Here is a 17,035-nt window from a genome sequence, read left to right on the forward strand (position 1 = left end):
CCTTCTTCCCTAGTGATGCTATATGCATCTTTTAAGATTCAAGTTAAGTATGACCTATCCTGTGAAGATAGGCTGGTCTTTTTAGACAGAATCATAGCACAATATGCCTCTGTTAGTCTCTCTTGAGCTTATACACGTTTGCTAATTTGGGGACCCCCAGAGGCTGGTGAGGTTCTAGAACCTGTGTGGCAGTCATTCGGGCAATACCATAAACTAGAAATAGCAGTGTCACTTGAATAAAAATTAGAGGAAAATGGCTTTGGAGTTGAAAGCTATTCCTCTACATACAGATTTTCCCAACATTCCTACCCAGAGGAAGTTTAGATGATGTTTTTGACAAATGATGCTTAATTTTTCCATCAAACTAAAAAGTGGTCTGTTTGATGTTGGCAAGAGAAGAGTGAGAAAGAGTTTCTCAAATAGTGCTGAGTGGCAAACCCTGCAGCCTTTCAGTGCCCCAGGTTTTCTGGTTTTATTTTAATGCAGCAAGCTGCTTTATGAGATCTGCAGCCACTTGAAATATGATTTACTACTCGTAAAAAGTTTCAAATGGATAATGAAGATTCAAGAATGAGACACACAGTGTAGTGTAGTCAATTTTGTTGCTGTTGCTCTCCAGTACATCTCTGCCATTGAAATGAATTATTTATTATAATTTATTTCAACCATGGAAAATAAAACTGTTTTCATTGTGATGTGCGCTGTAACATTCAGAATAGACACATTACGTGCAGTACTCTCAATTAATTAATCCTGAAGTTTCACTCCAACTTTATCTTCTTTCTTATAAGCTAGGAGACATGGCAGGTAATTCTTTCCCCAATAAACTGTGATTAAAATGAATGTTTTGAGAACTAGGGGTAATGTTGGTAATGGAGAAAATTGAAACAACAGCAGAACTAGGTTGTGTATTTCCTTAGATTTTACAGTGGATGGAAGAGTTTTTAAATATTCTAGGCAATTTATCACTTGGAGAAAAAGCATCTCTTAACTTGCTGCAAGGAGGGGGTGGAGGAGGAGGGTGCTGTTGGGTTAGATGTGGAAATACGCAGTGCTAATATATGACCAAAGCCAGCTGAGTTAACCAGTCTCGCAGTGCCTTTATTGGTAAGAAGCTTTTTTTTTCTTTTGAGCAAAGCATTGTGCAGAGGCCAAGAGGCAGGACTCCCAAATGATTTTCCAGAGGAGAATGGGTCACCCATAATTGATCACGGTCGTGTTTCTTTAAAAAAAAAGGCTCACCTCATCTTGCATTTCGTTTGATTTTTTTTTTTTTTAATTTAAAGTGCTAAATATTTGCTTCTATTATGAGGCTGCAAAGACACTACAAGAACTTAGGAATGTGCTTAATATGTACAGATATTTAAAAGGTTAATATAACTTAGTGGGGCTTAGTTAATCCAGGCAGGGCAATATATGCTTATTTGTGCATTACTTTCATTTTTCATAACATTCCACTAATATCACATCAGTAGACAGCAGACGAAGAAAAGAATTGATTCCTTTTCCCTAAAGATGACTAGTATCTAATTTGAGGAGGATCACATTTCAATATCTGCTGTGCACATGGCCTCAGGAACACCGCTTGGTAATGACAGCAACTCCCTTCTACGAGCACTGAAAATCTGGAAGCTTTTCCTCCTTCAGCAGCATTCAGATTCTCCCAAATCCTAGATCTTCAGCCCGGGCATGGGGCTCTGGAGAAATTGCTATGGAGATGAGTAGAAGTTTCTCTGGTTTTTCAGATCGTACTGCTCTATCCAGGCAATCCTGTTCTTGTTTTGTTGTTTTTATTATTGTTGCTAGGCCAGTCTTCCCCCTCCTCTCTCACTGGCCTTCTGAAAGGCCAATTACATGTGCCAAAGGATTCCTGAGACTCAGAAGCAGCTCTTGATTGTTTGGTGCATTTATTATTGGTTGTTCCTCAAAACATCACCAACTCACTGTATCAAAATCAAGGACAATCTAGTTTGACCAGAGGACAGATAATTTTGTATCCTACCCCTCTTCCCATTAAGGCCTCCCGCCTAACAGTTAAGGAGCCCCACTCTGCAGACATACCCTCTTGGGCACAGCCCTGACCATCCTTGCATTGTCCTCCTCCCCCCACCGCCATCTAGATCTAGGCACAGGGATGCTTTGGTCTCTCACCTTTTCTTTGGTCTCTCCTTCCTTTGTCTAAACCAGAGCCTCCTTCTCAGGCCCTCCTTCCACCACCTTTCAGACAAGACAGATTACTCTTGTCTCATTCCCATTTTCCACTTCCCTGATCAACAGACAACAGAGTTGCAGTATAACTAAAATATAATATAACCCTGAATAAAGAGGCTGGGATAGAGAGGGAAGAGCTGAAGTTCCCTAAATATATTGAGGATTTGATCCCTGTAGGATCAGGGTTCGTATCATCACTTCAGATGCTATTTTTGTCTTTCTTACAGATGGGGAACAAAAGGGAGGAGTTTGAATTTTTTCTCCTATTTCTTAGAACTTTGTGGAATATTCTTTAGTTATATTCTTCAGTATGCTTAAAGAACATTAACAATGAAAAGTGTTCATTTTATAGGGAATATTATAACTCAAAGGAAATAGCTTAATTTATTAATGTTTTCTATGATGTTAATTTAAATTGTTGTGTACATGGTACTTTTGGTGGGAGGAAAACCATTATTTTTAGGAAAATGTTTAGTGGACCATTTTCTAGAGACAATCTGTTAATTATGTCAACTGTTGTTTATCTTGAGAATCTGAAAATATATTAACCATATTTATAAAAGCTGTAGGTGGGAGGCAAGAAGGTCTGCTGTAAACTCTCCAGGAACCGCTGCCCTGGATTCTAATCCCAGGGATTTCAGTGGCTGCCTGACTCTTCAGCAGGTGGCAGAGTGGCTGCACAGAGGCGATGCATGTGGGCAGCTTATCTGGGAGGCCCACTGAAGGTGGAAGAATGAGCCATGCCCAGAAACAAGCCTTTCCTCTCGCACCCCCAATCCTCCAGAAGTCTACAGTGGGAGCCAGACACACTGCCTCGATCACCACTGCTGGTGGTCTTGGTCCTCACTCACAGACTGCCTGAGGGTGGCAAGCAGCAGGCTGGCATGATGGCCCAGGCACGGCCTCTGAACTCAGGCAGACCTGTGCACATATCCCAGTTCCACTTCACATCTTGGTAGCTGATAGCTGTGACACCTTGAGCAAGTTACCTACTTGCTCAGGACCTCAGATCCTTAGTCTATGAAATGGAGAGAATATCTACTTCAGGGTTAGCTGAGGGTTAGAGACAGTGTATGCAGTGCCTAAAAGAGTGCTGAGCACCCAAAAGGCCCTCCATAAATGATAGCTGTTATTGTTGGGCAATGATAAAACTCACCCGGCACAGCTTACTCTTACGTGGAAGTACTTGTCATTAGAAAAGATGGTGTCTCAGCCTTTGGCCTTTGTAACCTGAAAGCCCCTACAAGGGCTCTCCCTGGGAGCTGCTGGCTAGAGGGACAACAGTGGCTTAGAAGAATTCTCAGGCTCTGCACACAAAAGCAAGCAAGATCCTTGGAAATGAACAATGTATTAGTTTATATATTTACCTATTTCAGGTTTTAGCCATAGATTGAGGCCAGAACTTCTGTTTTCTGTACAGTCCCCTTTCAGCTCTTTAGTTCTTTATACTTTAGTTCTTCATATTTCACTCATCCTTTCCCCTTCATTCATTTCTTCATTTATGTATTCATTATTTCATTCAGTAGCTATTTCCTAAGCCTCTGATGTGTGCCAGATGCCATTCTAGGCACTAGGGATACAGAGAAAAGTCCCTTGTGGTCCCACTACCCCAGCAGTTTGCAGACTAGTCTCCCTACCCTGCCCAATTGCAGTCATCACCCTAGACTCACTCAAGCCACATATCTCCAGCCATCCAGCTCTACCCAGCTTCTAGACCCGTTGAGCCTCCAACTTCCTTAGAAAGAGTACATTCTCACCATCTAGCAGTAAAGCATCCAACACAAACCACATGTTTGTTTATTCTGTGTCAGCAGGAGATAGAACAGGAAGCATCTGAAGTAAGAGCATGTAGTTCCCACCTTACTGCACAGACAGTGTGACCCAGCATATTGAGTAGAGAAGTCCACTTGGATTTGTGCTTGTGCTTTACGTCAGATTTTAGGGTAGAAGCATAGGAGAGGAGCTGAGGAGTAAACAGAGATCCAGATAACATGATATTGCTTTGTCTTATTTTTCTAGGTCAGATATTTGTAAAGTAGCTTTGTGTTATATTTGAAAGATTACAAGTTTTCAGAACAACAGAAACACTATCATTCAAAATCCATACTAATATACGTGCCAGACCAAATAAGGATGCTTTTTTGGACTATTTCCTATTTTAGGTTATTTATTTATTTTTTTTACTGCAACTCTCAATGAAGTTAGATAATTGTGAAGAGACTATAATCTCATTTATGTGTACCTAATCAGGACGTGAAATAGGTGCTTCCTTGACCCATAAGATTCCACTGACTCAGGCCAGGGAGGGTAACCGTAGTTGGAGAAAGGAACACTAGTAATCATTGAGTGCCTATGATAGAAGTCAGTCCTCATGGCAGCCCTGCAAAGTAGGCGTTATAATCCCCCACTTTATATGTAAGGAAATAAAGGCTCAGAGAAGTGAAATGACTTGCCCAGCGACCCAAGTTAGGTAAGTGGCAGGGCCAAATTTGGCCTCAGTTCTGACTGGCTCCAAAGCCTGTCCCTACCACGCCATGTTGGCTTCACTTCATTGAGAGAAATTTCCTACAAACTCATGCCAAAGCCTATGGGAAGGAGGAAGGAGAAGGAAGAAGCACCTGAGGCAGTGTGGAGTGTGGTTTTCCTAAGTGCACCAAGCCACGTGACTCCCCTTCCCAAGTGGTCCCTTCCCTGGTTTGGCAGAATAGCTGCTTAGGAGAATACAGTGGATGACGTGTGTGTTTTTGGACATAGACTTTGGAAAATGTAGCCTGGGTTGGGCAAATTTGAAATGGCCATTCCAGTCCTCCCTGTAACAGTATGGGAAGTGAGCACAAGTTGGGGGAGTGGAGGCCGCACTCGCGCAGCATTCCTTTGAGACTCAGTGGAGGCTGGGGTGGGCTGGTACAGAGTTGCCAAGGACTCTCTCCTTTCAGTCTTCGCTTGTGCATGTCATTAACTACAGAGAGCCTCCCACCAAAGATTTCGCATTACCTGGAACAGGATTAAGCATTTCACCCAGTATTCTTCCATATGGGGGGCCTCTTCTCCAGAGGATTTTGCCACATTGGTTGAACTGTTTCCCCCATACCCTCTAGGATTATTAGAAAAAAGAACTCTGGAAATGAGCGGCCATGTCAATACCACTTGAGCAGAGTTGCTCACTAATTTCCATTTTTCCAAAAGAGTAAAAAAGAAAAAAAATCATCCATTTTAGCCAACTTTATTTTTAGAAAAATATTTTATTCAAACATCCCCTTACTTATTACAGACATAAATACATGCATTCAGACAAATGAATCCACGGGAGAACCGTATAAAGTAATTGGCGCACATCACTTCAGGATGCTTTGTCAGTTACTAGAGGAGTTTGGTGCCTCTAACTTTAATCTTTTCTATTAAAATATCCATTCTGCCTTCAGATTGTGAAGCCCATAATATTTTAGACTGTCTCCGTGGATCTGTTAGTCTTGCTTGTCAATTTAATTTGTGGCTCTATGACTTTGGGTGGCTTGTTAGATTGTACATGGCAACATGTGATCTGCAAATGGTGTTCAACATGGCAGGCTTAAGCCCTAGTCTCTCCCCAGAGACTGGACATACAATAAATATGGAATTGGCAGATTTCATTTGCAATCAGCCTAACCATTATGATGATGATGTATGGAATGGCAGATGTTTAGAGCTACAAAGAAGCTCATTACTGTTGTTATTATATACTTTAAATGTTTATAGCACTTTTTACTCTTTGTAGCACTTTTTATATCTACCATATCATTTGATTCTCAGAGCTTCCTTGTGCTGGATTATTATTTCCCTCTTTATAACTAATGAAACTGAGACACCGAGAGAGAGGTTTCATAACTTGCCTGAGATCACAGAGTAGATTGGATTGCAAAAATGCCAGAGGACAAAACCAAATGTCACCAAAGCCCAGTCAGGGGTGGTGTGTGTGGTAGCCTTTGCCACATAATCACCATTTCCCCAGCCCTCCTTTGGGGAAAGGAGCTTTGAAGCTATGGAAACAGAAGGGCTAGAGGTGGGAGGTAGAGAGTCCAAGAAGCAGAAACTGTATCATCAGCTCCACATGGATGACCGACGCTTGCTTCACCACCACTTGCCTGGACGATTGCAGCAGCCTCGTCTCTGGCCTCCCTTCTTTAATGTCACCTACACACTACACATTCTACATGTCCCCAGAGGGATCTTTCTTAAGTACAAATCTGAGCATGTCTCTCTTTTGCTGCAAACCCATCACTAGTTCTCACTGCCATCAGGATGAAGTCCAGATTCTTCAGCATGGTCTTCCAGCCTGGCACTGGGGTCTTGCTTCTGGACTCCCTCTCTTCTCTCCTGCCACACTGAGTTCCTTACCATTGCAGAACCCACTGTGTTCATTCCCCACCTCCTTTTTTGCTGCTTTCCCTGCTTAAAACCCATTTATGATGAACTTCTTGAACCCTACCTTCTCTGTGGAGTCTTCTCTGACTTCTTTTCAAGGACACGAAGGCATCCCTCCCTCTACTGCATGCCCACAGCACTTTGCCCAGCCCTATTTCCTGTTACCTCTGGTGGGTGGTCTGCCCCAGGAAGCTTCTAGTTCCTCAAGGACAGAGGTTGTGGTAAATGCTTGTGTTCTTTTACCTTCCCTAGGTGTCCTGCAAACTTTGAATTTAAGAGAACGGATGAGTAAACATGTAAGAGTGAAGTGAGTGAGTGAGTGAATTCGTGAATGAAGAACGAATGAAAAGCCTTTAACAGCCTGAGCCAGCAGGAACATGATGTTCCTAGGTTACATGGAATGTGCCCCATTCCTCCCTCTCTCTGAGAGGGGTCGTGGAGAGATGTTGCCCCTCCATAGCCTGACCTCTTTGGTGAAATGAGAGGCAGAAAGGAAGGTGAGCTGGGCTTTTGCCTGGTGACGGAGCCTCGAAGAAAGCCTATCAGGGTTGAGAGGCAGGACTGATCCTCTTGGCCCTGTGACCTCTGACTTCTGCCCACCCAGGAGGTTCTCACCAAGGCTTCTGGTGGTGGAAACTCTTCCTCAGGGAGCTGAGAGTCTTTGCTAAGAGTTTTTACAAGCAGCATTATAGGCTTTCACAGTCAAAGCTGTTTGTCCAGGAAGAGCCTTCATGGCTGTTGGCAAGATGTGGGGGTAGAAGGGGAGCACATAAAAGGCCTGGGATTGGGGGGATCTCTGGCCCAAGGCGTCAGTGTCTTCATGTGACTTTGTCTTCTAGATGATGTCTGTCCTCATGAACACCATTGTCTTTGAAGACTGTCGGAACCAGTGGTCAGTATCCAGGCCTCTCTTGGGGCTCATCCTGCTCAATGAGAAGGTGAGTGTGATTTCAGGAAGGTCCATAGGAGGCGGTCACTGGGAGCAGGAAAAAGCCACACATCAGGCCAAGCTGTGACAATGAAGGGCAGAGGAAACAACTGAGCTTGAGCTGGGACCTTGTGCACCCTTGGGCAAGGCAATATTCCCTCAGAGGGCCCTTTCCCAAAGGCCTCAGATCTTCTTCAGTTAAGCAGAGGCCTCAGGACTAGCTCTTCTGGAACCCAGAGCCCCCATGCACTGGTGTTTGCTCAGCAGTGCTTCAAGCTCACCCTCACTCCCCTCCCCCTATTCCAGGGGAATTCTGAGCAACAACCCTTTTTGCTCCTTCCTTGGCCTTCTTTTATGTCTGGGATCCCCACTGCCCTAGATGGTAGTAGCAGCCCCTCACGGCCAAACACAGAGCCAGAACCCTTCATCCGGGACCACAAGTCTCTAATTCTTAAGTGCACTTGCCACTCTGGGCTGCCTCCCAAGCTCTCCAGCTTCCTCTTGAACCCACTTCTGTCTCCCCAGCAGTCAGTAGGAACAGTGCATTACTGCTCAGGAGAATGAATTGTCTATACAATAAGATAGTACTGGGGAAAAAGACAGTGAGATTAGAGGCAGCCGCATACATTAAAATTCAAACTGAAATCCCAGCCTTGGAAGGAAACTAATAGAAGAAGAAAATATATCAAAAAGAGAAGAGCTGTCTCATCATTCACCTGTGCTGAAGTATCCAATTTTAGCCACATTCAATAGCACTGTCATTCATCTTCCCTCGGTGTTATTGTGATTTAAATCCAAGCTCTATAAAAGAGAGCAGTTCTTTTAAAATGATTGAGAGAGAATAAGGGCAAATTCAGTGTTTAGAAAAAGCTTATGACATCACAATATTATACTTTACTGATGGAGGCAATATTTCATGGTTTGGGGTGAAAAACTAATAATTTTCTATTTGGTGTGAGTCACTGCATCATTATAAAAGCGAAAAATAAGTAGTTTTGTGCATTCCCAATCTTGTTCAGGAAGACATTGTGGTTTAAGTGTAATGCCTCTGATATATAGTATTTAAGTATTAGTCTGACTACATATTAATTATGTGTGTTTTTGATGTGAGCTGTTTTAATGTATGATGGAAATTAAATATCATGCTGTTTGGGCTTGGAAGGATAAACACATGACTGGCAAAATGTTGTCTTTGTGCTGAAATTAGGCTGTTTCTGATGATTAGGAGCTGTGTTTAGCATAAAAGCTTATGTTTGTATAAAAGCCCACAGACCCCAGAAGAGGAAAAGGGGCTGTGCGGTTCTTTGTGACCAGGTATGACAGGTATTTTTCTTAGTACCAGAAAGCTCTCCCAGAACTAAGCAAGCCCCTCTAGCACCCCACCTCAGCAGAGCAGACCCATCCTCACCCAGGAGGACAGGGACTTGGAATAAAGCCTGGAGTTGTTTGAAGAGTGATTCACTAAACCCATGGAAGATGATGAAGCCTGAAGGGGGACCCTGGGCCTTGCCTTCAGTCACCCAAAGAACTCCCTGGACGTTTTTAGTTAAGTTCTTCCCCTCTAGCCTAAGAGGCTCTTCCTCCTTCAGCCTTCCTGTGATTAGTGGAGATGAGAGGAAGACCTTCATGTGCTCGGTCCCCCACAGAGGAGGTGAGAACTCCATTAGCCTAAATTGTTCAGTGACAACAGAACAATTATAGCAAGAGATTTTTATGAGAAGGGATAATACAGTTTATACCTAGGCTTGTCTCTGTTTTCATTTTCTTGAAAGGCTTCAAGTTCAAAGTGGACCTGAACAAAAGCTCCTCTGAGAGTTAGGAGCCCTGAGCAGATGGGAGCTGGTCTAGCCCCTTCCCCACAGCCTTCTTCAGGCCCAGGTGTGGAGTCAGCGCTCTGACACTTGCTGTCTCTCCCAACAGTATTTCAGTGAACTGAGAGCAAGTCTGATAAACAGCCAGCCTCTCCCCAAGCAGGAGCTCCTCGCTCAGTGCTTCAGGAACCTGATGGAAGAAGTGGAGCAGAACCTGTCCGTCAAGAACAGAGACAGGTGAGCAATGCTCAGTAGACTTAGCATCTCTAGGGGAGGTGGACATTCCAGGTTTGTGGAAAATAACTGGATTTTGCTTATTAATACAGCTCACAGATTGATGTGGCTTTTCTATGAACCTTGAAATCCTAGACTCAGTTTAGTTCCATCCAATAAATATGACTGGGTATTTGCTTTCTTACAAGCATCATGCTAGGTACTATACAGGGATGCAGAGATGAATAAAATGCAGCCTTTGCCCTCAACCAGTTTATAATCCAACAGGAGAGATACGAAAAATAACTAATTGAAAAGGTCAAAAGAAGGAAAGCTCAGATCTCCTACTAAGGACAAGGAAAGGCTTCCTGGCATTTGAACAAGCATAGGCTTTGAGGTCAGATGGACTCCAATTTAAATTTTATCTCTGCCCTTTATAGGCTGTGTGGCAGTGAGTAAGGCAGTCAACTTCTCTGATCCTGTTTTCTCACCAGCAAAATGGAGATGATGATAATTGGTTGTGATGTTTAAATGACAACATGTAGTAAAGCATGGTACCTAAGACATAGGGCCCACATTGAATATTAGTTTCTTCTTCTACCTGACCTTTAAGAGTAGCTGGTTTTACAAGAACAGAGACAGGTAGGGCGGGCCCCGTGGCTTAGCAGTTAAGTGCACGCGCTCCGCTACTGACGGCCCAGCTTTGGATCCCGGGCGTGCACCGACGTACCGCTTCTCCAGCCATGCTGAGGCCGCATCCCACATACAGCAACTAGAAGGATGTGCAACTGTGACATACAACTATCTACTGGGGCTTTGGGGAAGAAAAAAAGAGGAGGATTGGCAATAGATGTTAGCTCAGAGCCGGTCTTCCTCAGCAAAAAGAGGAGGATTAGCACGGATGTTAGCTCAGGGCCTATCTTCCTCACAAAAAAAAAAGAAAAAAAAGATGTGCTGCTGGATTTAAAAAAAAAAAAAAGAACAGAGACGGGTAGGTTGCCAATGAGATCTAAACGAGAGGAACCCAAACTTATCAGCTATGCCTGAATTCATTCGTTCATTTAGTTCACAAAATTTTATTGAGAATATGCTACGTGCCAGGCATTGGGGATACCAGTGATAAACTAATTGTTCAAGGTTTTTGCCCTCATGGAGCTTGTAGTGGAGGAGACAGACAATAATGAATGATAGAGACAGAAAATGTTTTCAGGGAAAAAAACTACCTGCTGCACGATTCTTCTATAAAAAAGTGGTAGCATTGAAATGCTGCACCATTTGAAATGCACATCATCAGTCATTCCAGTGGCCACAGTGTATCATGCAGTCACCAGCCTGAGCTGTGGGAATACAAGACCAAGTTGGATGGGCTCTACGAACATGTTCCCTTGACTGCTAGTTCCATGCCAAGATCCTTTGTCAGGCAAAAAGGGGGAACCTCCAAAGCCAGTAGGAGAAGAGACTTAAATGAATGAGGAAACCCTCGATGCCTCAGGGGGGAAATTGCTTCACCTGAGGCTTGGGAATTTGGGTACCGCCTCCCAAGCCACTCTGTGAAACGGTGTCAGACAGCCTTCTCCTTTAAAGAAAGTACTAGCCAGCAAGGAATGAGTGTTTTCCATGTGCCAGGCACGACGTTGAGCACTTACAGGCATGGTTTCACTTGACTTAATAAATTCTCACTTTCCGCCTGTAAGGTAGCTACTCATATTGGGCACCAAGACAAGAGGTTAAGTGTTCATCCATGATCACCCAACTAAGATGTGCTGGAGCCAGGATTTGTATGTTAACTAACCCAGTGCCCCCTCTTTTTGAATCACCAAGTTCAGCTTTCTCATCTGCAAAATGAGAATACTAATACCTACTTTTGGGAAGACTTGTGATGAGTAAATGAATGTATATGTAAACTCAACCCTGTGCCTGGCACATGAGCTTTAGTTCTTTTCTTTATGTTCCTTACTATCTGTGTGTAATTTGACTCTTAAGAATAATTTTTAAATAGTATAACCACAAAATGCACCCCTCAAAATGGTCAAAGTGTATTTTGTGGTAACCCTTGTTTTCCGGGAGGGGAAGGTAGGGAGGTGTGCTGGGGTGTGCTGGTGGCAGTGAAAGTGGGAGGAAGGAGCTCAGCCAAGAGAGAGGGCCCTCTCCAAGGTCCTGAACTCCTCAGTGGCTTTACCATCTAGAGGTTCATACAGCCTTGGCCTTGCCACTGCCCTCGGCCCTTTCTTCCTCTTTCCACAGATTCACCCAGAACCTATCCGTCTTCAGAAGAGATGTGGCAGAGGCCCTGCGCAGTGATGGCAGCACTGAACCAAGCAGTCTGGACATGATGAGCTGACCCGACTTCTCTGACCATGTGCCGAGCAGCCCTTATCAAGAGACTCTTGTTGGTCTGGGTCCTAGCACCATGATGTTGACTAGCCCAGGGGAATCTATTTTTTCAAAGCAAACAACAACAACAAAAGCCCTACCTTTTTATAAGTCTAGCCTAATTATAAGAATTTATAATAGTGTGCAAACAATGTAAATTCAGTCTTTGCTCTGAAAAAGCAAAAGATGTGTTTTCAGTCTTTCTATAAAATATCATTATCTTTGTTCTTATAAGGCTCTGAAGGGGTGTAGAAACAATATTTAACCAAAGAACATAATAAACTAGGTTTGCACCTAAGTGTGTACTAGTTAATGGTTCTGTAATCAAAGCTGTGAATTTGTTGGAGATGCAACCTTCAACATGGATCCTAATTGAGACAAATACCATTTGAACCCATTAAATTAGTAGTTTGTTATGAGTCTGGAAGAAGCAGCATCAGGGACTCTGAGCTGTGGGCATTTAGAATGAGCCTGGGAGCTCTCCGAAACATCCCACAGGACTCACACAGCCTTGTCTGCCTCAGCAGCATCTGATAAAGTTGAGAGACAGTAACACAATTAAATGACTTACAAACAACGTTTGCTTTTCACTGGCATAAATCTGAAGTGGTTCAGTCTAGAAGAATTAAGCTGTGCAATTACTGCCTGCAGAGATATTTCTTCAGAAGGAGTCAGTAGCCCCAGCAAGAAGTTCTGGGTGGTGCCAGCACCCAGTCCTTCTGCCTCCATTTAATTTTTAAGAGAAGCTGAAGGTGTCTAATTAAAATATATATTCGAAGCAGCTCTGCCTTCTTGGGCCACCCAAACAGTTCTAGGTGCTAAAGTTCAGATTTTCAGAGGATGAGGAACATCCTGATTTCCATCCCTCCACAAGAATTCTTATTACTGTGGGGATGGCAACTTAACCCAAACCCAGGACAAGAAGGAGGCCTTTACAGTCTGTGATGGACTGTAACCAGGCTATTAATTTGAGATTGCCACTGTCAGATGGCTTTTGTATCTCACTGCTCTGTCTTCATGGTTCAGGCTCGTAAGAAATATTGTGCCCTTTATTTCTGATAAGACATGAAAGGTTGGCCTTACTGTGGAAGAAGAAGTCAATCCACAGACTCCTGTTATAATCTCGTTTCTCAGAGTACTGGTTCTTGAAAGCTGATAGTTTTCTTGATAGTTTCTTGATAGTTGAGTTTTGCAACAGGCTTGTCACATAAAAGCAAAATCACCCAATTTTATCTCAAAATGTTTGTCTTCCAAGTGTGAACCCAAGAAATCAGGGAAAAGTGTGTTATAGATCGAGTTACTTCTGGTATTTAATGGATAAGTAAGCCTTGGCCTTACATTACATTTCATTAGCAGTGGGAAATATAGTTTTCCTTGAGAAGGCAAATTCTGAACTTTATAAAACATAACTGTTTGGAGAAGCCTGACTTGAGAATTTCTGTTTCTCAAGAGCTTATTACTGCACGTTCATCCCACAGAAACGCTCCCCAGAAGGCCTGTCCCATCGGGCACTGTTTTCTTTACAAAAGTCTAGGACCGAAAAGCACCATGTCATTTGCATTAAGATGCTCACAAGAAAATAACAACGTGCACTCGGTTTCCTTTGCCACACTGCCAAAGGCCACCTCATGGTTTCACACCAGCCAGGGAAGGCTCCGTCAGCTTTGGCCTTGGAGAGCTGCTCTCAGAGGAGAACTTGTCAGCCCTGCCCCCACTGCCGACTTCAGCAGGGCCTGCTCGTGGTGCTGGATTTACAGAGCACCCTGCAAGGCCGCACGCACAGGCTGGAGAACAGACTCAGCAAACATTTATTGAGCATCTGCCACGCCCTTTACATACGTTTTCTCCCTTAGTCCTCACAACAGCCCTTTGAAGGTGGACAGCATCATCCCCACTTTTCAGAGGAGGAAACTAAGGCTCAAAGGTGGTACATAGCTTACACAGGTCACACAGGCAGGATTTGAACCCAGATCTGTCTCACCTCAAAGCAATTCCTGGTCTCTTCCAAGGAAGACCTACATATGAGAATGGTGAATTAAAACCAAGTAATATTTATATCCATTTCCATTTGTTTTCCAGAACTCTATTGCTACATACTAAATTACCCCAAAATGTAGTAGCTTAGAACAACAGTGATGATCTCAGTTCTTGTGGGTCAGGAATCCGTAGCCAGGTCCTCTGCTTCATAGGGTCTCACAGGCTGCAGTCATCACAAGGGTCAACCGGGGAAGGGTCTGCCTTCTACGACCCGCATGGCTGTTAGCAGGAGGCAGTTCCTCACAGATTGGGGGACTGAGAGCCTCAGTTCCTTGCCAAGTGGGCCTCTTCATCGGGCAGCTCACAACTTGGCATCTTGCTTCATGAGAGCAAGCAAAAGAGAAGAGCCAGAGAGAGTCCAGCAGTCTGGAAGTCACAGCCTCTTATAACCTAGTCTCAGAAGGGACATCTCATCCCTTTGCTGTATTCTATTCATTACAAGTAAATCACTAGGACCAGCACACACCCAAGGGGAGAGATTACACAAGGCCCTGGGTACCAGGAGGCAGGGATCATCAGGAGCCATTTTCAAAGCTGCCTGGCACAGCTCTCCTATCTGCCCTTTGCTGGAGAGGTTGAGTTTGGCTACAGATTGAAACCTGAAAAGGAATCCTGATTTTCCTTGAAGGGCTAAGTTCCATTCTGTGCCCTGTCTGAGGGATGAAAAGGGAGTGGCAAAGCTGGGATGTTTCAGGAGCACATTATACTGCACACTCATCCTCCAACCGATGGGAACCTGATTTGGAACTGTGCCCCACCCCCCAACACACACACACATACACACACACAGCCTTCCAGAGTCTGCCTTGATAAGGGATAGTGGGGACTCCTGAGAAAAACCTGGAGGCCCATGTGGACATCCTATCCCAAGGATAAAGCAAGCATTCAAGGGCACACCCAAACTTGGGGAGCCTGCACGAAGGAGAACTAGTTGGATCTATTATATGCTCTAATCAGGTCATAGGTGTATCCAACTTACTCACATCCAGCAACAGGAAAAAATAAATAGTGCAGGCAGTTTCACAGGGCCTACCACTCAACAAGCATATGGCCCAGAGTGAGCATGAGATGGGCGGTGCGGGCCACTGCTAGCACACCTCATCCTGATGAGGTTCTAGTGTGCAAACATGGATCATTCATGCAGGGTGGGGCTCTCAGTCAAGGCAGCTGCTTCAGCTGACACTCGAGCAAGAAACAGTTTGAAGGTATTTTGACTTTGCTCAATTTTTGCCTTCTAGACTGACTTAAGAACCTGACCTGAGAAAGCTGTATCCTCCTTGTGTTCTAGATGTTTCTGTTTTTCTGTGCTTTCCAATCAGCCTTCTCTAGGCTGGGGGCATGTGGGAGGACAAGGTCCCTGCGCTGCATAATCAGCCCAGAAAAGCCCTCTTGGCCCCGGACTCCCTTCCATTGGCCCTGCCAACCTAGAAGTGCCTTTGGGTTATGATACTGGAGGCCCCTTTCAACATGCAAAACTGGCCTGGCATGTAGCCATCAGCTGAGATCAGTGACTAAATTAGTTAACTACCACAGAGAGCTGAGCATGAGAACAAAGAACAGGCTAGGTTCAGTGAGAGAAACGGGAAAGTGAAATATCTGCACAGGGGAGCCTTACTAGATGGAGGCCTGGCCAGCAGTCCGGAGGAGGCAGCATTTGAGAGAACTCAGCCCCTTATGGTAAGGAGGGAAAAAAGCACCTGAAGACGAGAGCAGGGTAGAGGAGAAAGGAAGAAAGGAAAAGTTGCAAGACGAACATTAAATAATTAGAACCACTATCATTTATTGAGCACCCACTAAGCAACGCAAATTGGTATCATTTAAACTTAATGCTTCCCAATGAGAATGTCAAGTAAGTATTATTATCCCCATTTTAGAGATGAGAAAACAGACTAAAAGACTGACCCGAGGCCACATAGCTAAAAAGTGGACAAGCCAGGATTCAAAGTCAGGTCAGCCTGACTCCAAAACTCATGTTTTTTCCCCACTATAATCCCTTAAGCTAGGTCTTCACGACTGGGCTTTGGGGATAGGTGGGCAGAGAGGTGGATATGGAACCCTCTGGGACCCTCAGAGGGGCTAGGCACTCCCAAAGAAAGGCCAGTCCGATACCTGGGCCCCTTGTGTGTTGTGTCTATGGGTTCTGCCACCGATTCATCCTTCTCCCTGAACTTTATAAAATCGTTCTTGAGACTTTTTAATGTTTTATTGAGGTGCAAGTTTACCATGACAGCAAACCTTTCAAACCACAGCAAGAGTAACCTGCCCCCTCGGCATATTAAAAAATAATGTTAGTGTCTGTTTTTACGTCCCATAGTTTGGATTGCTGATAAGAGCGCTTCCTTGACAAGATTCTTTTTGAGGTTTACAGAAAGCGTAATAAAATATGTAAGTTACATTTCCACAAACAAAAGCTATAACATAAGTTATTTATAAGCGTGAGATACCAACAGTATCACAATAAATAAACCATAAAGGGTACCTGCAACATCCATCTTAATGTAATTTGCCCAACAAAAATGTTGAAACGAAGTCAAATTTAGTAGAGAAGTCTGTCAGGAAGAGAGGAAAGTTGTAGAACACAAAATGGGAAAAATGGCTCAGGGGTGAAGGGAAACAGCCAGGGCATGAGCTCAGGTCTGGAGGCACCTGAGAAGGCCCCCCGTGAGTTTGCCCTCAGGGCCTGCCCTCACCACCACCACCACCACCCCCCGCCCTGCTGCACTGGCCAATCCCTGCCACCCTGCACACAGCCCCTGCTGCCTGCCCCTCTGCATCCTCCACTGGCCCACCCACGGGGAAAGGCAGCTCTCCTCCGCTCCCCCTCCCTGCCTTGCACCGTCTGGTCTAACCCCCAGCCTCGTGGCCAGCTGCCTCCTGCTGCTGCCAGCCGCCCTGCTAGGCTGGGCCCTCCTCAAGGCCAGGGCCTGGGTCTGACTCAGCACAAGGATCCTGGAAATCATTCGTTCTTTCCTTCATTCACCTACCACAGATAAAGCAGTGAATGAGACAAAGTCTCTGCCTTCAGAGAGCTGGTGAGCAGGATAATAAATAAGATTGGTTC

The 17,035-nt window shown here is 44.5% G+C and overlaps 1 protein-coding gene across 4 annotated transcripts in view; it reads left to right on the forward strand.

The window, feature by feature from the left end:
* Positions 1-12,235, forward strand: part of RANBP17 (RAN binding protein 17) — a 344,596-nt gene extending 332,361 nt beyond the window's left edge. For all 4 annotated transcript variants that reach the window (XM_058545803.1, XM_058545811.1, XM_058545813.1 and 1 more), the window contains 3 exons: positions 7,452-7,550; positions 9,461-9,588; positions 11,809-12,235. In XM_058545803.1, the coding sequence (XP_058401786.1) occupies positions 7,452-7,550; positions 9,461-9,588; positions 11,809-11,905 (324 nt within the window). In that variant the 3' untranslated portion in view covers positions 11,906-12,235. The remainder of the gene's footprint in view (positions 1-7,451; positions 7,551-9,460; positions 9,589-11,808) is intronic.
* The last annotated feature ends 4,800 nt before the right edge of the window (positions 12,236-17,035 follow it).

This window comes from Diceros bicornis, chromosome 1 (assembly GCF_020826845.1).
Source record: "Diceros bicornis minor isolate mBicDic1 chromosome 1, mDicBic1.mat.cur, whole genome shotgun sequence".
NCBI lineage: Eukaryota > Metazoa > Chordata > Mammalia > Perissodactyla > Rhinocerotidae > Diceros > Diceros bicornis.